This window comes from Apteryx mantelli, chromosome 1, assembly GCF_036417845.1.
Source record: "Apteryx mantelli isolate bAptMan1 chromosome 1, bAptMan1.hap1, whole genome shotgun sequence".
NCBI classification, from domain to species: Eukaryota; Metazoa; Chordata; class Aves; order Apterygiformes; family Apterygidae; genus Apteryx; species Apteryx mantelli.
Window position 1 is genome coordinate 85,779,213 of NC_089978.1, and position 23,182 is coordinate 85,802,394.

The window sequence follows — 23,182 nt, forward strand, 5'->3', positions numbered from 1 at the left end:
TGGGGTATTGAGTATCTATTCTGATACTGAGTATCATTGAATATCATTTTCTTACAATGGATAGTCCTAGGAAAGCAATCTGCATATTTTTGTATATGAAAATGTTTTCTTCTCATTAGTTTTATTATCACTAGTGAAATCTTTATAAGATACTGTACATGATTTTGAATCATAGCTTTTGGATCCTTCTTAGGCTGTTGGGTGTTTGACTGGACTATACTGTACCTCATTCCTGACTCCCCAGGTTTCTTTCTCACAGAAACAAGTAGCTGGGGTAGATATGGATTTCAATTTCTTCCTGATACAGAGGAAAAAAATATTCCCAGGATGTGTGTCTAGAGTTATGAGTCGATAAGTGCTCCTGGGTCTCAAGGTTTAGTGCAGCAGCCTCTATTAATCATAAGGAGTATTCCAGTTGTGCAGCCTTTTCATTCATTTTCTCTTTGCTTTCTGTGTGGTTTCCAGAAATTAAAGACAATTCCGATTTACTAAACAAGTATCACAAAGGATTCTTCACCAATGGGAAGTTTCTCTGTTGCAACCAGACATGTAAAGCAGCCCCTGGATGTACAATTTGGGAGAAATGTAATACGCTCTTTTATTTCTGCTTGTTTAGTCTCACTGATGCTTTTCACAATATTGACAAATCCATGTGAACATCTAAGTCATATGAATATAAAAGTTGATCTATCAATGCTTTCAATGCATGTGTTAAACTCCCTTAACATCATAGCAGCTGTACATTGTAGCTTATAGTACAATTGGGGGAAATAATGCACTAAATGATATCTGCTGTGTTTAATCACAAAATTGGTGACATTTTTACCCACAAAGTGAACCAATGGATATATTTTTCTCCTAATTTTTCAGATTTCTGGCTAAATTGTGGCATTATGCTGTAAGACGCTTCTGATGGTAAAGTCCAAATAGCTGGATGGATAGAAACAATAGAAATTCAGCACAGGAATGTGAATGAATCAGCATAAAACAGTCCAGTTTCACAACTAAATAGAAGTAGATGTATTTTATTCATATATAATTATATTCATATGATGGATGTTTTTCTAAACAATGCTATTTTTTCCTCAAAAGATTTTTTTGGATACATTCTGGAATTTTGCAATGAGAGGAAGTAAGTTACAATAGGAACAGCTGCCTCAGGAGGGTATCTAAAAATTAATTTTAGCCTTATAAACTGAACACTGCTGGGAAATAAGTTTAGCTGAAGAAAATTGCAAATCAGATTTTTCCTTACAATGGATAGTCCTAGGAAGCAGATGTTTAGGAATTACCAAGATCTGCTTTAGCTCTAAATAATTATCTCTGTGCATTTCCTGCCAAAGCAGCATTTGGGGGGAAAAAATGGTAAAACAAAGAATGGAAGTAGAATCATAAATGAACACAAGTTACATCCCCAGCAGTCTGGCAGGGGAACACAAAGTAACTGATAATGCAGACTCCAGGAGTCTGCTAAGATGATAGCATAAAATAGAGCTTCCTTTTTAACTTTTAATTCCTTTTTCTATTTATTTTTCTTGCTTTTCTTTTATTCTGTTGAATAAAAGGTAACTTTCAGCAAACATGATTTTTCTTCTTCCTTTGAATACACATTTCTAAAGTATTTTATAGAACTTAGTCACAATTATTTAAGGTCTTTATTTTTTACTGTAAAGACTGAGAAGGGAAAATTTGTAAAATTATATCCCCCCAGGTTTCACATTTTCAGAAGTGAATTCCCTCATGTCTGCATGCATGCTTAACAAGTAAAAGCCCACATTTGGAAAAAGGAACAGCAGTTTATGAGTATTTGGGCTTCAATCTTTTAAAGCTTGATTATTTAGAGGTGTAGAGCACTGATAGATCCACTGATTTCAGTCATGATGGAAACTTGGTCTTAAGCATTTACAGTCACAATCAAACATGTAGGAACGCAGAATAAAGGACACATTCAAAAATGTGGGTGTGACCAGATAGGAACCTGATTTATTTCTTTGAGACTGCCTATCATAATGTAGCATTTGCTTTTGGAAATTGAAATTAATGATACAGGCTTATCAACTGTTAATACAGGCTTCATGAATATAGGACACTAAATAATGTGAAGAGTTTGTCAGCTGATTTGTAACAGTAATTTGAATAGGCTCACATAGCTTCAAAAGCACTTGTTACACAAGCAAATAAGGCCATGAACCCCCCAGTCTGTTGCAAGGACAAGGAAATGTTTCATTGTCAGCTATGATGTTAGGCAAGACAACAATTAAAAAGAGAATTCTGGTATATTGAGCACTTTGTTTCTGTTTGAAATAACAATGCATGCGGCATGTTGCATTGTGTCTGTTCTAAATTGTTCCTAAGATCCTGAGGTTGCTAGCAGAGGTACAGGGAGTGCAGGGAGACTGTTTGTATAAGGAAGACTCCAGACAGCCTCACTCTTTTAACCACTGGGTAATTGAAAACAATATATCTTAAGCTCTGCTCCATGGACTACAAGTGTCCATGAAACTATCACAAAAGCTAAAATAAAAATGAAGCATTCCTATATTTTCCTCTGTATACAATCAAGTAAGCTAACACAACTGGGAAAACCACAGAGCTAAATCCTCCCTCAGAGTTCCCCTAACTTTTATTTTGGCCTAGATGAAAGTGATGGTTGATGGGATTTAAAAAGACGTTGAGACGATGCTTGAATTACTAAAAGGCTGGAAAATACAGAACTAAAACATGTCTATGCAACCAGGAGGTGAAATGTCAATTGTCATGATGCTTCATGTCTATAATGCTGTTGCTGCCACTGTGTAAATTTGTGAGAAAGTCTCGAGAGGCAAAGCCTTATTAAATTCGTGTTTTCTTTTTTATTTCTCCCCCTCTTCTAGATGTGGGTCTACACTGTACAACCAAGTCTGTGAAACCACTGCCTCTAGTCCCTCAAACACTGGTAGGTGCGACATTTTTGGTGTCTGCCTACAGGGAAAGACCCAGCCCCCAGGATCCAGGTGATAGGAAGTGCTGTGGGGAGGGATGGAGAACTGCAGACAGACACTCACTAAAAGCTGATCTAGACCTTTAATCTGTGCTGCAGCTTCAGCATCCTTGTGTCCACCAGAATGTCTGAGGGAAGGATATATCTCCCTCTTCAGCGTGCCATAAGTGGAAAACTGGGAAAGTCTCAGTCACTTTCAGTCAATGTGCCAGTACTGGCTACAGCCCTTGTAGTGACATCTTTTACTTTACTAGCCTATTTCCAGTGGAGTCAGGGAAATGTAATCAGAATTAGCTCTCTAGTGCATAGGAAGTCCTCATTTTTAGAGATGCCAAAAATTACCTTCCCCCCCCCCTCCTCCCAGTGCAAATAGTGCTCACGGTACTTTGAGAAGATGTGGTAGCTGAAGATGTAAACAAATATCAAACCTGCTTGGTATGGGTGAGAAAAGGTGGATGAACTGCACTTATCTCAGGTGACTCCTAAGATATGCTTTACTGGGATTGGGTCAGGAGTTCAGGCATACCTCAGAGATATTGCAGGTTCGGTTCCAGACCACCACCATAAAGTGAATATCGCAGTAAAGTGAGTCACATTAATTTTTTCGTTTTCCAGTGCATGTAAAAGTTATATTTACACTATACTGTAGTCTATTAAGTGTGCAATAGCATTATGTCTAAAAAAACAATGTACAAAATGTGACACAGAAACACGAAGTGAGCACGTACTGTTGGAAAAATGACGCCGATAGACTTGCTCGACGCAGGGTTGCCACAGACCTTCAATTTGTAAAAAAAGCAATATCTGCAAAGTGCAATAAAGTGAAGCACAATAAAATGAGGTATGCCTGTACAGAGGCCTGTTTAGGAAATGTCTGTTTAGCCAAACTCCACAGAGACTGCCTCTATATTAATGAACTGGGAAGTGCATCTGAGATCTTTATGCAGTCCTGGCTATATCTTGACTCTATATCAGACAGAAACTCAGGAGTGTGGTGTCCCTCCAGCACCCACTGGGCCTTGGTGTCCTTCTGAGAAAGATAGGCATGCAGACCTGAAAAGACAACCAGGACACCAGGATGTCAAAAAGCACTGCTTATGCCTGATTCAGCCATCCTATAGTACAACACTACACAAAGGTCCTTGCTGAAGAAGGGCAGTAGTGAGAAGAGATAAGGATAAAAGCAAGGCTGGAAGACCTGCTGCTGTGTTTATCCCCTTGTCTGTCCCCTCCTGTAGAAGTGTGAGGGCAGTAGTGATGTCTCAGACCTTAGCTTCACTGCCCAACCTACTTACTGAGATACATAGATGGGGAGAAGATAACAATGACAAGAGAATAAAAAACAACAAAGTGGCTTAAGTTATGATGTTTTATCTGTTTAAAACAGGACTAACAGTATGGTCTGTCTTATGTATACACAAATCATTACTCCAGCTTCCTCCAAATTAAACCAGATTGGCTTTAAAAACATGAGACTTTAAAAACTCTATTTCCTGCTTTCTTTTCATTTGCCTTCTGTTCTTTGCATCTTTAGGATACGTTCTGGACACATCTCCTAGCTTCTCTCTCTTAATCGCAAAGTAACCTAAAAAAAAGAAAAGAAAGAAAGCTGGAATTCTAAAGTGTACGATTGACATGAACTGCCAGGGCTTTAAGAAACACGTAGACTATCAAGAGACAGAAGATAAAATCACAAGGGCTGTAAAATGGAGTTTTAAAAAAAAATAATAAGGCCTTGAAAAGAGGCTATGATTAGAGGCTATGATTGTGGTACTACACTTCTGACATTTTTTTCTGCTAATGGGATTTCAAAATAACAACATTGTGAACACATAGCAGTGTAGCTTGTTTTGAATACCATGGTCTGTCTTGCCTGGCTTCCATCAAGAGATGCTTTGTCTGTCTAGAGAGGTTATTCGCCATGCAAATCTGCTGCTGAACAAGCTGGCTTCTGCTAGGCCTTTATGATTTATTTTGATTATCTGCCTGAATTCTGAGAAGGTATTTTGAAAGGGAAATTTGAAAAGCAGGGACATGAACAGGTTCCGTAAATGGAGATGTAATAACTACCAGATCTGATCAGAACAGCTTGACTTCATTTCCCCAAGCTGTATAATACAGATCAGGTTATAAAGGCTAACACTGATTTTTCATGATAAGGAACGGTTCATATTTATTCCCACAGCTACAGCTCTAAGCTCTAACACATTTTTACTTTGCCTCTTTCATCTGCTCAGGTTGGTCAGAAGTACCACTGTGCTCCCCAGCCTTCCTTCCACCTGCCTCTCAGTTCAAGTCGCTCACCTTCCCAGCCTCTGCAAGTCTTGTTCCCTATCTCTGTCCTCAAATTACTACTGGCATTGGCTTTCTCTTCGCGTATGGCACCTTTGATGTCTCTGTTCCTCTCCTCAACTCAGCATTATACCTCTAGTCTCCCACAGAAGAGCTGATTCCTAAGGTGTGATGCCATTACAAAGAATAATGGGCACAAATATGCCTTCATAGGAACCAGTGGGCATTTCTTCTATGCTGTGGTAACAGTGAGAGCTTTCTGTCACAGAAGCACTTTCACCTCTGCTGGTACCTGGTAGCAGCTCTCTTTGCAATGACAAATAGTTTGTGTAGGTCAGACCAATGCTTCAGCAGATCAGATAGAAGTTCACTGTGTACACACACATATTTTCTCATGCTGATGTATTAGGCAAGGTTTATGGAAGCTGAAGTGATCCAACACATGCTTCCAGTCATACAGTGGGAAAGCAGTTATGCAGATAGTGGCTGTTCCTTATATCCACATCACACTTGGATCTCAGACTGTCACCTACAGGTCTCTGATTAACAGTGAAACAGTCATCAGTATGAAAATCAAGATAATATCACTGCCAGAGTAAAGGAAGTAGTAAGCTCCTCTCAGTTATTATTAGGAAGGTATGAGACCTGGGGCTTTCAGCCAGCATTGGAAATAGAAAGCTGTATGTGTGCACACAAATCAGGACATTAAGCTGTAGCAGGTTATAGGTGGAGTCCATCCAAAATATTGCAACAGACAAATACATATCCAGCAGTAAATCCCAAAGGGAAGCAAATCTGATGTGCTCATCTTTGGCTAGTTCTTTCACCTGGCAGGTTGGACAAAGCAAACCTCATTTCTGTCATCAGAATTCATTCTGCTATCTACTTTGGCCAATGCTTTGCACTTCCTTCTCTTCACACAAAAAGATGAAAGCTCCATCAGCGTATGACACTGATCATTCCATAAGCAAAACACAAGAAATTAAGAAAGAACAATTTCATATCCCAAAATTGCCAAGGCCATATCTCAGAGGTGCATGTTGCCTCAGAAGCACATTGTTTACTGAATCTCAGCTAGCTATGACGCCACCAGATGCTTTAAAGAAAAAGGTTTATTCTATGCATTATGATTTTCTCCATCTTCCTGCTAGATGCAGGCAACTCTAGTTCTATCATTATTCCACAAAACAAACAGGCAGCCTAAGGGTTGAACTGTGCCTAATACAGGCCCCAAGCTATTAGCTCACTTTGCACAGACCTTCCACTGAACTAAGATATGACCAACAGTAACTAGCCTAATTGGGTTCAAGTAATAATACTTCATGAGAAACAGGTGTAAGACCAGTCAGATGAGGAGGATTCTGCTGTGAGTGATATGGCTTCAAACAATGAGTTTCTCCACTAGAACTTGGTGAGATCACATTCAGAGTTTGCATGTTTACAAGAAGAGATTGTGAGTGTCTTCTGGCTCAGTAGACTCAGTCAGGCATTCACTTGGCTCTTTAGTTTTTCCTTGTTTCAATTAAGTAGATAAATGTCAGTAAAGAGGAAACAAGCAAACATACAATGCCAGAGTTGCTTGGACTTCATTAAAGGAGTCACAGCCTGCCTGATGACATTGTCGTTCTTCCCCGGCATTGTTATCGCTATATAGGGCTTTTCAGTTACAAATTGTTGCCATTTGGAGTCCCTTCTAAGTACTGGCTATTTTCCCCCATCCTTTGCTGTCAGTGTTTCATGTGTAGCTTTCCCTGTACTTAAAACATTGTGATATTTGGATTTTCTCAGTGATGATCTTTTCTCAATTTCTAAGTGCATTTCAGTGCCTTAATTTTAGCTGCTGTCTTACCTATGGATAGGTTGGTGCCATCTAACTTTGATGCTAGGCCTCTAGTCTTAGTTAGTTGTGTAGGCTTTCTCAGGAATCAATGATTAGAGATGGGCACTTCTGCAGGATGACACATCTCACCTGGAGACCAGGGTCAAAGGTAGGTGAGATGAATGCCATAGTTACATAGCTGCACTTGTTTAACCTTGCAGAGGGAAATTTCATCATAGAGGAATGGGCTTCTTGATATGCATGCTTAGCAGAGAAACATCCATTTTCACCAATAAGACATGCTAAAGAAAGGGAACAATTTACAATCAGTGTAGCTTTTTGCTTTCAGTGACTATCAGAAACAGTTGGCTAATGCTTGTTTTGTTTATTGGTAACATTACTATTAATAAAAAAAAGTTTAAAAGGAGTTATTTATCAGAAGGAGTTATTTTAAAATACTATGGTGGGATCTTTTGATACAAAAGGACATCATCATGCTTAGTTATAATAAAACACAGTTTGGTCATGTGGTGTCTAAAGCACATGAGTTTTAACTATCCAGTAACTAGTATTATCTTCAGATAGGTGGTAGGCTTTTGATGAGAGTCATGTTTACTACCTAATCCTGGTATTGAAAGCTTGCTATTACAACAGTGTCAGCCTCCACTCAGAGTGTATTGCATCTAGTGTCATTGTAAATGATGGGACTTAGTTCTGTTCTCATCTGTCTCTAAAGGTGGACAACAGTTTCAGGAATGTGTTTCTAAATGGGTGGAGAAAAAGGTGCTTGGCTATGTACACCTTCTTAGCTTAGCTTGATTTGCCTAAAATCATTATGCACATTAAAGATACAAATGGTTGTGTGCATGTCACGTTATTTCTTGCTGTTCCTTGTGCTGCATCTCCCTTTCATTTTATTTTAAAAAGCAGAAGCGTAGAAGCCTACCCCGGGTGCTATCACCAGACAAGTCAGTCCTGAACATGGCTTTGGCCCAGTGCAACTATGAACCCACAGGAAAATCGACTATTCGGCTTGTTAAAAGCAATAAATATTATGTACTGAAAGAAGAAAATTCTGACTGGTGGCAAGTGAGGGATTTGGAAGGGTAAGTTTGCACTGCATGTATTCCATAATCATGGTCTTCTACATATCGCATCTTCACAGACAATTCTGCAAGCAGTCCTGGTACTTTTCAGGATCCATTTTAGAATTATGTTAGTAGCTTTTTAAGTTTGTACAAGAACCTTCATTTTCCCTGTACAACTCCATTTTCATTACCATTCTTGTCTGCCAGGCAAGATTTATAATAGTCACTCTCTACTACAGTAGCTGAAATAGCCTCCAATGGCCTTAATTTTGATATGTGCCTGAAGAAGGGCTTGTATACTCAGAATCTGTCCATTTTTTTCAACTATTTAGGTTGGGTGAATAAAAAGATAAAATCTCTCCTCACAAATGTTGCCTCTTTTGTATGCACAGATCATCCTTAGACCAACACCATCACTGTTGCAATAGCAGTGACAGCACAGGATACAAGTGAGAACCGTTGAAGCAGGAATCGCTTCTCATTTTAGAGTCTCACCAGCTTTACCAATGTCTTTTCACAGACACAGAGACACAGAGTACCCCCAGCCTGCACAGGATGGAAGAGAGAAATTATTCTCTTAGGGGTCCACAAACAGAAGAATCCCCATCAACAATTTAAAATAAGATATTTTTCATTAATCTCCAGCTGGGGCAGAAAAAAGAGTTTCTTCTCAACTCATTAAATGAGAAGCAACTTTAGGAGTAAGCTGGAGGCAAAGGCAGAGCAACGAACAGGAGCTGTCTGAAAGAGATAAGAGTCCTTATCCATTTCATAATGGATACTAGCTGAGCTTGATTTTATGTACCTGATAGAAATGGAAAAGGGAAAAATTTCTGAGCTAGGGGATGTCCAAAGTGATTTGGAACAGAGTGAAATGTCTTGATCCACTCATAATTCATTGATTAAGTTTACATCTGCAAGTATATAAACAAAGAAAGCAATCCTAACTTTATATAAGGCACCTGTATCTTATAACTCACAGAATCAGCATACTGGTCTGGGTGAAGAAAGCAGCGTGCAACCCCAGCAACTCAAAGATAGTAATGTATTATTCGTCTGAGATTATATGCTCTTAAATGCATACATTGGAATGTATATGGCTATGTATAAGCACATGATGCAGGCAGCTCTGCTCATAGAGCCTGAGTAGAGCATTTTGAGATGAATGAAGGAGTAGAGAGACATCAATAAAAAGGGAAACATTTATAGTTCTTTTCTTTGACTTCAGAAACCGGCACTTTTGCTGTATTGGTTCTGTAAGCACAAATCACATATGCATCATAACAAAAACTTAAAATTCTGCTTGAAAATCTTGTTTTCTTGAATGTAGTAGGAGTAAAGAGCAGGCAGTTTCTTGTTTCAGATATCTGACACTCTCAGTTTTCTTCTGGTTCCACTGAGATCTGTGTTGAAGAAGCTCTTTCTTTCTGCTTCTATCCAGATTCAAATATACAATTTACTCCCCATACTTATTTTTCTGATGGGCACAGTATACAACTCACTCCCTTACAGCTACAGATAACTCTTGGCCCCATACCTTAGGTCCAATGTGCCATGCTGACAGCTGCCTTAAGTGGTAGCTCAGTTGTCTGTATTCAGTTAACGTAGCTTCTCAGTTGCATCTGGCACTGTGTCTGAAAGTGCTGAGCCTATCTATTGACTTTCTGAAGTCTGTATTTGACCTTGGATACTCTGCTGGCACCTGTTAGTCACTGGCATCCTTCATCATAACAACTGAGATGGCATGTAACGATATTGTTGAACAGCTGCTCTAATCTTCCATATGATGAAGCCAATCACTGAGGAAGAAGTCATTTCAATGACTAGTGGAAAGAGTACTTCATTGAAATGTAATTTTCTAAAACAAATTACCTCTGTATTTTTCTGCATGGCATGTGAGAAACAGAAATGTTTTAACTGTGAGCATTTCTGTTAGTGAAATTCTAAAAGGTGACTCTGATTAATCCCATTTCCTATTTTAAGTGACTAAGTTTAAGATGCAATCACATACGACAGCTGAACTGTGAACTGTTTATTTTGCAGGAATGAAGGTTTTGTACCAAGCTCTTACTTGAGAAAGTTGTCTCTGAGTGATGATGAGCCAAGGTAAATCAATATGCAGCCATCCACTGCTTAAATGTTCTTCTTACCATTCTAGGAAAGATTAGGCAACATTTCTGGAATATTTTGCTTTCTTATGGCTTGTTTAATAACTTTCTGAGCACTCTGCCTAAAGTTTCCTGAAAGGTATAGAATCAAATACAACTTTGTCTTCGCGATTAATACATTAATGTGAGAAACATCAGTGTAAAATCCTGGTTTCATTTAAATCAATAGGAATTTGCCCCTGATTTCAATAGGACTGAGATTTCACTCTGTGTGCTCTTATTTCATCCTGAAAATACAAGCCTTGCCAACACTCATATGCATTTTTATGTATGTGAGTATTCCAATAGAGGGTAAAGTGAGTCTAAGACTGTCCAAGTGATACATCTCTCTTCTTCAGTTAGATGCCATGACCTTGTAAACATTAAGCATCTGCCTAAGTGTTTGCATGAAAATTTCGCAGAAATATAACAGATTTTTTCACAGTAAACAGTGCTGGATAAGATTCAGAGGTTTCCTTAAAAAAAACTTACTCTTATAGTATCCTGTGGAAGCCAGCACAAACTAGAATTACTACTGTTTTTCTCTGCAAGAGTTTATATTAGAGGCCTCTTTTTCTGCTTTCTCTGCTTTCTCTCTTTCTGTTGTCTTTCTTGCTAATAACATTTATTGGAGAAGTTTAGGGCTGTGCAGTTTTGGAAATTTTCCCATGCAATTTTTGAAGAAGTAGATGCAATCTCATCATAAGTTCACTAAAGGCATATGTGGTTTCATTGCCTGCATGCACAGAGAATATTTGGCTTTCCAACACATTGCGTAGTGTTACTGAAGGGGAAAGGCTTTGTAAGTGTTAATCAAGTCAGAAAAAAAACCCCAGACAATTAAATACATCCTCAGCTTTTTAAGTACTCACCTTGGGCCGTGACATAATAGCAACAATTACTCAAATAAAATATATGTACTATGACTTTTAAACTGAGGAAAGTGATTTTCATTACTCTTTTTTCACAACTTCAGTATAATATCTCATCTTTGTAGGGAAAACTCTAGTGCCAATGAGAATTCATCAGCAGAAGAGCAGAGTATTGCTAAGCATGAGTGAGTATATAGAGTCTGTATTCATAAGAACCACTGCACATGTACACTGTACCTGGAAAAATGGGGTCCTACATACAGCTGTCATAATATTCATAATAATTATAGGCCTTGTCATCAGTTTAAGGTCATCAGCAACATCACTACCCATAAATTCTGAAGGGATGAATATATTTGTTTTTGGACAATAAAAGGCATTTAAGCCAATCAGTCTTGTACCCTAACAAAGGGATGATTCATAAGAGTGAAGTCTTATTAAAAAGACTTCATTTGAGCTCCCTGAACTGATTTGACATAGCATGTCTGGTTTCTGTCCTCCATTTGGGATCTCTCTGTTTACTTAAATATTAGAACCAGAAGGTTCAAAGGTTAGAGGAGAATTATGCAGCTCACACAGCTTTTAGGAAGACGACCATGTCGTGGTCTGTAGGAGACAGAGCGAACCACTTCCAGTAGGGCTGAAAGCCCTAAAGTTCTGCAGGATTCTCCTACAGGGAGTTACTGAAGAAAGTCAGAATCACAGGGTGGACTCAGATAGGGGCCTAGATATTTCAAGGTAAAGCAGATGAGGACTAGTGTTTTACCTTTTATCCCATGGCTTAAAACCACACATGCAGGAAAAGTCCCAACTCTACCCCCTGGTTTTTAAAAGCAGTTTTGAAAACATTTACTTTGTCTGACATTTTTCATCTGTGTGTTTTGCCTTGTTCATAAATCAGCTTGTCAATGATATGCCCAATATTTCTCCTTGCAGTTGGTATGCTGGTAATATCTCCCGTGCCCAGTCTGAGCAGCTGCTCCGTCAGAAGGTTCTACATATCCTTTATCACTTGTATATAAACAACCATGGAAATATTTCTGTCTGTTGTCTTTGCGGTACTGTGTAGCTAGAGGATGCTGGTGCTCTTCAAATAGCTGTAGTATTGCAAACAGAGTGCTAGAAACTCTTGCACTAACTTGGCAGCAATAAATAGATCTCCAAAAGTGTCTGGATGGATTTAAGGCTCTTACACACAGATGAACAAATGGTACACCTCTAAAATAGTTTCAGAGCAAAGCCACACACTGTGCACTTCCCCACAAAGCTTTGTTTTTGAGTTTTCCAGTGTGGCTCTTTCTAGAGCTCAGACTAGAGGAGTTCTCTGTGTTGGTTTTATGATATATTTGAGTAAAAGGAATTCACTGAGACAAGCAGATAACCCTGAGCAAACACAGTGCTATGCTTGCCGAGTGTTGTTTGGATGCAGCTGACTAGGGGCAAGGACAGATGGCACTACAGGGCTGGTCAGTGGTATAGATCCTTACAGGAGATGACTGCACAAGGACAGATCCATGTACCTTTCCGAAAGAGTCAGCTGAGCCATGCTTTGGGCTTGGGTGTACAGTGTAGAGAAGTTACTATTTTGTCCCCTTGTGGCTTGCTGCTTTCTCACAGCCTAATTGGCACCCAACCACTAACGGATTCCACAAACCCCGTCTCTTTGGGAGCCTTGGCTCAGCATCCTTTCCGTTACACGTATATCATAGGTTCAGGAATGAAATGTTAAGTGTGGCAAATCACTGGAGAGCAGCAGTCAGTAGGAGGAGTAACCCCTCTCTGTCCCCTTCCCAAGAGGTGCTGGATACTTCTGAGTCCAGTTAATTTTAAGGGGACATGAAGTTTCCTTTGAACCTGGCCTGTACGTGAGTTTCTAAATGTCTACTTTCCTCCCCACGCTAGCTATTTCTAGTGCATGAAAGGTGTAATTGTTAAACTAACTCTGAAAGCCAGTATTTCCAACCCAGTATGGTAAACCATTAACAGAAGTAAAAGTAGATAGTGAAAGTTAGGACTGGAATACTACATAAAGATTAGAAAAAGTCCAAATATAATAGAGAGCAGAGAAAATCTCTGTAATTATTCAGTCTCTCAGAAATACTTTGGCAATAGGAAATCACACCAGTCTAACGCATTATGTGGCGGATAGAGCTCTTACCCAGATGGGATGCATGCGGCTGTGTCTGGGTAATATAACACATACCACCTTTGGGGGAACAGGAGGAAAGAGTAGAGGTTAACAACTCCTTTCCATCACCCCTGCAATTAATTGGTATCTGTGCACCAAAACAAAATTGCAAACTACTTGCTTCATGTCTGGGCTGGGGTGCATTTATCTAATTTTAAGCATCTATAGTGGGATATCTCAACCAGGTACCTAGACCCTCTTTTTACTGAAGAGAAGTAAATATTTCTAAGGTATAATTCATCTTGTCCTAAGGTAGTCCTTTAAAAGAGGTCAGACGAGTCATGTCTCCTTCTCTCTATTAACCATTTAGAGAGCCTAGATCAGTAGCTCAGATGTGGACATTACAGTGTGGAAGTCTAAAGTTCACTGAGATGAATCCCAACCTCATTGTTTCTTGTAACATTTTGTCTTTCTTCATCAGGGAAAAGAAGGTGCTTTTATGGTTCGGAAATCTAGCCAAGTAGGAATGTATACCGTGTCTGTATTCAGCAAGGCTCCTGAGTGAGTATCCAAAGGATGTGCATCATTTTTATGAGCATGCTATGGGTGTGCTACTTCTGTTATTGGTCAACAACAAAATCTTTCCTTGTGTTCAAGATGAACCTCAAGCACATTCAGATCATATTTGCTATGTGAACTCGACGTGCTATAAACTATTGTCTCCTTGAATGGGGGAATGGAGGCCCAGATTTGCCTCCTCTAAACATAGGCATTTAACTGAGGCACATAATCTAGTTGAATAGCAGACACTCCAGAATGAGAGGGGAGGGGAGGGGAAGGGAAGGGAAGGGAAGGGAAGGGAAGGGAAGGGAAGGGAAGGAAGGGAAAAGGAGTTTGGTATTGACTGGAGAAAGGAAGAAAAGGTGGAAATGTTGCCTTCTGGAGCAAACTACAGCTACTTCTAACTGTGAGCTTCTTACTCAGAGATGTTCAGAATTAGATGCAGAACCATTGCAAGGGCAGTATATGAAAGGGATTTGCTCTGGATGTGAGCCTGCCGGGAGACAAGTACTAACCATCAGACTACACTAGAGTATGTAGCAGAAGTCTCTAATGTGCCAGGAGTCTATATTCCTTAGCCCATAGGTGTAAAGGGTGGAAAAGGAGGAGTGATGCAAATTTAACAGTCTCCTGGTCACATCTACTACATATGGAGTGTTATTTGGTCAGCTGGAGTGCTGCAGTACATTCAGCAACTTAACTAATCTATTAATGTACAGGCTGGAAGGCACTTTGCAAGGCTCTGACATGTATTGTAATTTGTGGTATTTTTCAGAAGTAAAAAAGGAGCAGTCAAACATTACCATGTGCACAGAACCACTGAAAACAAGTATTATCTCGCTGAAAATTACTGTTTTGAATCAATTCCCAAGCTTATTCACTACCACCAGCACAACTCAGCCGGTAATCCTGTGCACTGTTTGTACTTGATTGGCTTTGGCTTAGACTGCTGGGCTTTTTAGAGTTATGGTGAATCTCTTCCAATACTTCCAATACTGAATACTCTAAATACTAAAACTTATCTTTTGGGATAATTTGGGGAGAGCTTGATCTGCCATTTTCACAATAAATATAGTTGCTTTGCTTTATTGTACCTATGATACTGTAATTCCTCTTCTTGCAATACCTCTGCTAGACTAGGATTTAAATGCAGGAAATTTTCAGTCTCAGGAAGTTACGCAGTTATGAACTTTTTTCACTACCTGGATGGTTGTAATGGGAAAGGAGATATTAATTTCCCTGTATTTTCTTTGTTCCAGAAGAGTCATTTATATATCATGATCTGTAACATGTTTTCTTTGTAGGTATGGTGACAAGGCTCCGGCATGCAGTGTCTACACAAGTAAATAAGGTCCCGGCCACAGCCTCATTAGGAAATGGTATGAAGATGACTTTCCTTTCAAAACTGGTGACAGTCTTGGCCACCAAGAACAGAATGACCAGGAAATCATGACTCTTACTGCCTTCAAGCTAATAGGAGGTTACAGAAACTTTGAGCTCTTTGTGTGGTGGCCATTTCAGTTTCTCCATGCAAGAGGCAGTGCAGAGCCTCCTACCCTGAGAGATGTTCGGGTCCTTCCCTAGTTTTCTCTTGTGCCAGAACAGCACTGAGACTTCAAGGTTCTAAGAAACAGGCTATCTCTTCCTACCAGTGCAGCTAGCCTACATCTAGGGCAAGGCGAATGTGAAGGCACTGGCAGATTTGGTCTCCCTTCTATCCAGGTCTTTTTTGTCTCAAGTGTGGAAGTCCTTGTATGCTCCCTTCCCCAGCACATCTGCGTCATGGCCATTCTTTCCCTCTACCATGTTACCTGGTACAACAATACTTGTTTTTCAGTCCCATATATGAAAATATATCATTGTTTGATGCATAAATCTTTCTCAAAACTATTTATAAGGCTAAAACCAAGCAGTAGCAAATAGCATTTGTAGGAATATAGTCTCCTTTTGTAACTCAAACACAAAGCTGAGTGACAGGTATCTTGTTTGCTTCCTGTCACCCTACAGAGAAAATGACAACATTGCATGCAGGGGATACTGTGCCTACATTTGTCCATTTTGTTGCTGAAGGGAATTTCCTTTGTCCCATTAGGAATCTGGGAGCTGAAACGAGAAGAAATTGTACTATTGAGAGAACTAGGGAGCGGTCAGTTTGGAGTGGTGCATCTGGGAAAGTGGAAGGGACAATATGATGTGGCCATAAAGATGATCAAAGAGGGAGCAATGTCAGAAGATGAATTCATAGAAGAAGCTCAGACCATGATGTAAGCTGTGGCATTTCTTAATTATTTGGAAACAGTGGTCTCTCCAAAGATTAATCAGAAATAAATAGCAGACACAGAAAAAAAAATTCCTCTTAAAAATATCATTAAATATCATTGAATACCTTCAGCACAGACTAAATAGGTATCTGCATAGGATATTTAAAGAGCTATCAAAAAACTTTACGAAGATTGATCGAGTCACCTACAAAAGGTTTTCAATTAACATCTCTTCCACAACTTTAGAGTTTCTGCATATGTCACTTAAAATTATGCTTCATTATTTAAAAGTGAAATTTTACAGAAACAGGTAGAAGGCCATTCCTGTCATTCTGCAGGTGGGAATGAAATACAGATAAGTAACTGGGAAATGCCAGAAATATGAACATTTGACTTCAGTTTTTAGTCTCTGACTCCAGGGAGATAATTATGTTAGCACTTCTAGGGAAATTTTGGGATAAAAATTGAAGCACCTGAATTCAAGAATACTTTGGATATCTCATATCCTGAAGGAATGCACTACTTTCCTGTCAGTTAACTAGATGATATCTGAAGAATTCTGAATCTATTTTGCTATGTAGTTTCAGCAGAAAACCGTAAGGTGTAAGGTCTACCCCACCAGCTTAAATCTATTTTCTCTCACCAGTAAGGTTGCACATTTGCACTGATATATAAATCCCATTTCAGATTTTGAATACAAAGTTGTCATTGTCATTAGTACTGAGTCTTCTTTTGATTGTCATTAATACTGAGTTCCACAGTAATGAGCTAAGGAAGACTCAGCTCTTCTTGAAAAGGAACATTTTAAAGTCTAAGATCGGACTGGGTACAGTCTCAAGCATTTCTTTCAGGTTGTTGTATTAGTATTTGAAGAACGAAAGTTACAGAAATGCACAACAATATCTATTTATTCCTTGATTATTTTGTTTTTGTTTATTTCAGGAAACTTAATCATCCCAAACTTGTTAGACTGTATGGCGTATGCTCAAAATCATATCCCATCTATCTAGTGACAGAATACATGGCTAATGGCTGTTTGCTTAGCTACTTAAGGAGTCATGGGAAGGAACTGCAACCTCTTCAGCTTCTGGAAATATGTTATGATATTTGTGATGCTATGGCCTTCCTGGAGAGCTGTCAGTTCATACACAGAGATTTGGTAAGCTATCCCACAGGAGAAACAGAGCAGGATAAGAAGAAGGATGGTCTAACACCAGGTAGTTCTATCCCTCTGATTCAGCCAGAGAGGCTCTGTTGGCACTCACTCGGAGAAGTTGCAGCCTGCAAAACAGGGACATCTAGCTGGCTCAGTACAAGGTAGCTCTGGACTAATATGATTAAAGTCACATTCAACACAGCACTGCCCACAAGCTCTGCTTCAGAGCTGACGGGTCTGCAGCACTGCACACTGTGCTGCCTGCATTTATGGCAGGCATAAATCTCAAAGATTTATGCATCACTTGGCAGCACAGACATACCCAATTTTAAAATTAGTTCATCTAAATAAAATATTCTGTCCAGGACAAAGTGGTGCAACATTAAAAAATCTGGTCACTTAGATTGTTTGTAATGAGTTAGGGATTTATCTAGTTGGGAACTATTTCTCTCATAAAACAAGTGTGAAAACTACCAGGGTAAGTTGGAATTTACTTTGGTACATTATAAACAGGACCAAACTCAAAGTCTGCAGCTGCCTAGCTCTTTTTTTAGGCATTTATCTGTCCCTGATTTCAAGCAAGTAATTCAAGTCATTTTAGATGGGAAGGAGTCACATCCTATGATGGTGGATTGATTTTGGAACAAAAGTTTATGCAAAACTTAGCTTTCAAGAGTAGTGGCAGAAGGCTTTAGGGAAATAAGTAGTTATTTTATAGGCCTTTATAAAATGAACCCACCCAAACTCCTGGAGCATCGTGTTTCAGAGTTACTAGCAATATTTTTCCTTCTACCGCTACACAAAAGCATGTTGGAAGTTTTGTGACAATTTTTGTTATAGACTTGGTTAATTTTCCCGTGAGGGTGCAATCTCTTCAGGTAGCATTTTAAATGCTGTCTTGTTGACACTTTCAAACGTTTGTTTGTATATGTAAACCAAATTGTTAAACCTCACCAATTTTCCCACCCAGATTCAGAAATCAGGTACGTCAGACAATTTAGGTAACAAAATTCAAGTTGTAGATATAAAATCAATTTCTGAAAACTGGCTGTACACCATGGGAAAACAGAAATAAACCCTGAGCTTGACTTCAAGTTGAAGACTGTAGATGCAAACATATCACAAAGATTAATAACCATCCTGGCAGAGAGGACAGCCTTAGATAAATGTTCACAAGTGATCATTTGTAGAACTAAGCTCATACTGAACTGTCCCTAAATCAGACTTCTGTATTTAAATCATCTTTCATTGTTCCACTCTTTATAATGCACTGGGTATGCTCATCTCTGTTTCCTGGTCTCTCAGTGTCTTTCTTTGTAAAGCTGAGATACTGGTAAATAATATTTTTCAATCAGTGGTCAAAAAGAGAAATAAGAGAGATAGTTGCCCTTACTTTTCCAGACTTAAATGCCTCAATCAGAGAATTTCATTATTCCTTAAAATGCTACTGGACAGAAATAATTATTAGCAAATTACCAAGACCATACCATAACATTACTTGTTCATCTTTGGATTTTTTCTACTGACCTGTTTTCTTGTTTTGCTGTTAAAGGCTGCTAGGAACTGTTTGGTTGACAGCAATCTTACTGTGAAAGTATCTGACTTTGGGATGACTAGGTAAGTAAAAGAACTGTCAACCTTGTGAAGCTACAGTAGAGTACATAGTTTGTTGGCATTGATTAGCTAGTGACTGACTATTAGTAAAGTTAATCCACAGCATGTGATACAGCTCCTTGTGTCTCCCTTGCATTAATAGACATAAACCGTTATGGGCTTTTCACTGGAATAAAGTCATTCTGCTGTCTCGAAAGTTAATGCCTGAAGGTCAAATGCAGTTGAGAGATTTCACTACTCATGTTTGTTAAAGAAATTCCAAAGTTTGCTTTGTATACAAAATTATTTCTATAATGCCCCCCTTGTAGATATTCACCTAATTCGGGGACCAAACATCTTCATCAACAACCTCAGTGGGGAGAAGCTGGAGAAGATGAGTGGCCTAGAGCATATGTCCTCTGAGGAGAGGCTGAGGTAGCAGGGCTTGCTTAGTCTCATAAAGAGGAGGCTAAGAGGGTACCTAAAAGCTGCCTACAACTTCTTGCAGCTACAGAGATGACAGCGTCAAATTACTCTCAGCAGTGCCAGATGATATAACAGGGCGATTGACCACATATTGCAGCTGTGGAGGTTCAAGCTGGACAGTCAGAAAAGCTGTTTCACCAGGAGGATAGTGCAGCACCGAAACAAGCTACTCAGGGAGGTTGTGGGATCACCATCCTTGACTTCTTTTCAGACTTGGCTACACAGAGCCATGGATGACCTGATGTGGTGTTGGAGATAATCTCACTTTGAGCAGGAGGCTGGGCTAGATGGCCTTAAAACCCCCATTTCCATGATTCTGTGATATCTGATAAGTTCATAGCAATGATCTGTTCTATAAGTTATATCTAATCCTCTATCCAGTATCCTTTGGAAATACGGGATTCTGTCCAGGTTTTTCCTAGGAACCTAGTAGTATACAAGGAAGAAGCAGTAAGTAGTGTATCACTGTAACTCAGTCACAGCTTTGATTCTTGCTTTGTAGGTATGTTCTGGATGACCTGTATATAAGTTCACTAGGAACTAAGTTTCCAGTGAAGTGGTCAGCACCAGAAGTTTTCCATTACACCAAATTTAGCAGCAAGTCAGATGTATGGGCCTTTGGTATGTATGGAATTTGACATATAAATGTGTATGTATATTCATGTAAATATGTATGCTTATGCAATCAGGCTTGGATTTCCTTAGCTTACTAAGCAGAAATGCTAGGTATTTACACACTGGAAAAATATAAAAAGCAGTTACAGCTTATATTGTTGTTTAATATTTTTATGCATCCAAATCCTGTCTCTCTTAGGATTTTTTTAGCTCCACTGCTTTTCTCTTAGGTACATGGAAACTTGGCCCACTCACTATTTGCTTTGTATGCGTTTAATATGGTGCACCAGAGTAAACTGCTGGCAGTGGAGATCAAACAGGATCTCCAAGGTTTAGAGGATAAATCTGTGCTGCCCAAGTCAAAATAGCTTTTCTGTTAGTTGCACAAGTCAGAATGGACTCTGTGCATGAGCCAGCCGTGGGAGAGGGTCTTTTAGCTGGGATTCTGTATCTCAGAAGAAATAAGATGAATTTGCTGATCTCTTTCTACCCAGGAAATTCAAACATTTGAACTACTTCAGTGGTTTTCAGGCTGTGTTTACAAATTTCTGAAGTCTGTTTACTGCATTTAAGAGCCTGCAAAAAAGTAACAACGAAAAAGGGAGCCTTTTGTCAATGAGGAGCTTAAATTGCATACATATGGGTCTGCTCCACAGCAGAAAAATTTTAGCAGGCATCGAGTTGATGAAAGATTGGCAATCCACTGTTCTTGTCAAAATCTGGCATTGAGCAATGATGAATAAAGCAGATGAAAGTGTTTACAAATGCTGCTGCTTCTTATCTTTAACTTCAGTTAGTCTCTCAGTATTGTTAATGGAAGTCTGGCAGAGAGTAAGCTTACTTATGCCCTTTACAAGTTGTTTATAATGTATACTGATTACATCAGAAGCTGAATTTTTCTGGTGATAATTTTTCTTTTTCGTTTTTATGGATGAAATCCTGACTCCAGGTGTTATTACCTTCAATATTGGCATTAACTTTAATGCCAAAACAAAACTTAGAAGAACTTAGAAAGTCTTTTCTTGATCTTACACTATCCACTGATACAGTAGAAGGAAGGGGATAGCTGGATCCATCAGTTGTTGGTTTGGTTGTTTTTAACTAATGAGTCTTTGGAGGGCTAAAGAGCTGAACTGTTGTATTCATATCCCAAAAGCAGATGTCTGAGAACAAATGATTGTGCCTTTTAATTTTCTGTCAGGGAAAGCTGGGACCCAGGTACCATTTTATTCTGATCTCATTGTCATCTTACAGTGCTCCACTTTTCAGGTTGGAGGTCAAAGGTCCAATAGATTTCTTTTGGGGAAAAAAGTCTTTAATGCTAGTATTATATATAATCATTGTGAAATAATAAAATATTCATTTTTTAAGTATTTACAGTTGACACAATTATCATATATTCAGTTAGAATAAAAAATTGTTTCTTGAAAACCTGTCATTATGAATTAGAGATAATTATATTGCCCAGTGTTTCAGTTGTTTCCATATAATGCAGTTTTTCTAGGTATGCATAATAGACACTGAAAGCATTTGGAAATCTTTTGCATACCACAGGAGTACATGTCCCATTCTCTTCAAAATATCAGTAAAAACTTTCTTATAATTTATTCTATAAAAGTGTAGATACTTACAGCTTCCATTTCCTTTTTCCTTCCTTCCCACCCTCTCTCTCTCTTTCTCTCTATCTGTATACACACATACATACATAGGGAGATGTTTGTATGTATTTTGTAAAAAATACAGTCCATGGATAACCATGTCTTAGGTTTTGTCCATTATTGTCCACATTAAGTCCATTTTATACAAGCACCATCTAACTTCACCTTCTACTACACTAAAAGTTGTTTTACATTTGAGTACAGGATCACACTTGTCAGCCATCTCCATACACTTCTCAGGACAATGTTCTTTATACAGAATCTGATCCGTTATGTGTTGAATGAGTGTCTTGTTCTGGAAAAAAAGGGTTCTCTTGCATTTCTCGACTTCTATATCTTGTCTTCCATTACCATTAATATTTCTGCAGGTATCTTAATGTGGGAGGTGTTCACTTTGGGAAAGCAACCCTATGAGCTGTATGATAACTTGCAGGTGATTGAGAAAGTTTCTCAGGGATTCCGGCTTTATAGACCACAACTGGTTTCAGACATCATCTACCAGATAATGTACAACTGCTGGCATGAGGTCTGTATATCTATACATTTAACCTGGAGAAATAAAAATGGATAGGAGTCATCACGGACAGCTGAATAAATGTTAATAGTGGAAAATACCTCTCATAAATGCCATTGCTTGTATGTAGTGCGTTCTGTATAGTAGTCTAGTTCAGTACCTCATTCATGATAAGAGGAGAAAGCACAGGAAATAGGGCATAAAGGAAGATTGACTCACTTCTCTTCAGAACCAAGTATTTAAGCAAATAACATTGAAATACCCTTCAGTGTAGTCATAATATGTAGGGTGAGATTCTGCTCATCTATTTTTAACTGTTTAAAATTTGGGTACTGAGCTAAGCTAATTGTCTAGATTCCTATCACTGTTACAGGACAGGAACCAGTACCTCTCCATGGTCATTTTTCCCCTCTATCTTAGACAGCCACCAAAGAATAAAAGATATCTCTTCTTCCTGTATGGGAATCTTAAACAACTAATTTAAATGAGACCTCTATCTTTTTATAGATAGCAAAAATGGCATGAAATAACCCCACCCTTAGAATGGGAAGGGTTTCTTTTATCCTGTCTCCAAGTCTTTTAGCAGTTGTAAGTCAAATACTGATTACACTCATATTATTTTTAGAGATCTGTGTCTGCTCTGCAAAAAATTGTCCTGATTTATTGTTATTCTTCATCTAAATTTTAGTCAGCTGTCTGTAGACTGTGACTTGTTTCTCACCAACGACTAAGAACTGTTTGGCATTTTATTGATGATGCCATGAAGTTACAATAATGATAGCTTTTTTTAATACAGTCGTCAGAAAAAATTACAAAATCAACCTCTATTTGAGGACATGCTAGTGCAAAGAAAGGAAATTAAACTCTCACAACATAAGGAAGATATGAAAAGTAATCCTAGTTCTCTTTACCCCATAAGTATCACTGTCTCTCTGAATTTCTGCATGTTAAAACCAAGAAAAAATAATACAAATTACAGTTCCTGAACAATTGCAGTATTAAATAACTATAT

General features: G+C 38.7%; 1 protein-coding gene across 1 annotated transcript in view; it reads left to right on the forward strand.

Moving 5' to 3' along the window:
* Positions 1–23,182, forward strand: part of BMX (BMX non-receptor tyrosine kinase) — a 30,112-nt gene that overhangs the window by 5,831 nt on the left and 1,099 nt on the right. The window contains exons 4-17 of the mRNA XM_067289735.1: positions 466–585; positions 2,874–2,935; positions 8,019–8,197; positions 10,223–10,285; positions 11,324–11,383; positions 12,135–12,189; positions 13,808–13,887; positions 14,663–14,790; positions 15,192–15,266; positions 15,980–16,151; positions 17,091–17,307; positions 18,857–18,921; positions 19,886–20,004; positions 22,025–22,182. Coding sequence (XP_067145836.1) covers positions 466–585; positions 2,874–2,935; positions 8,019–8,197; positions 10,223–10,285; positions 11,324–11,383; positions 12,135–12,189; positions 13,808–13,887; positions 14,663–14,790; positions 15,192–15,266; positions 15,980–16,151; positions 17,091–17,307; positions 18,857–18,921; positions 19,886–20,004; positions 22,025–22,182 — 1,553 coding nt within the window. The remainder of the gene's footprint in view (positions 1–465; positions 586–2,873; positions 2,936–8,018; positions 8,198–10,222; positions 10,286–11,323; positions 11,384–12,134; positions 12,190–13,807; positions 13,888–14,662; positions 14,791–15,191; positions 15,267–15,979; positions 16,152–17,090; positions 17,308–18,856; positions 18,922–19,885; positions 20,005–22,024; positions 22,183–23,182) is intronic.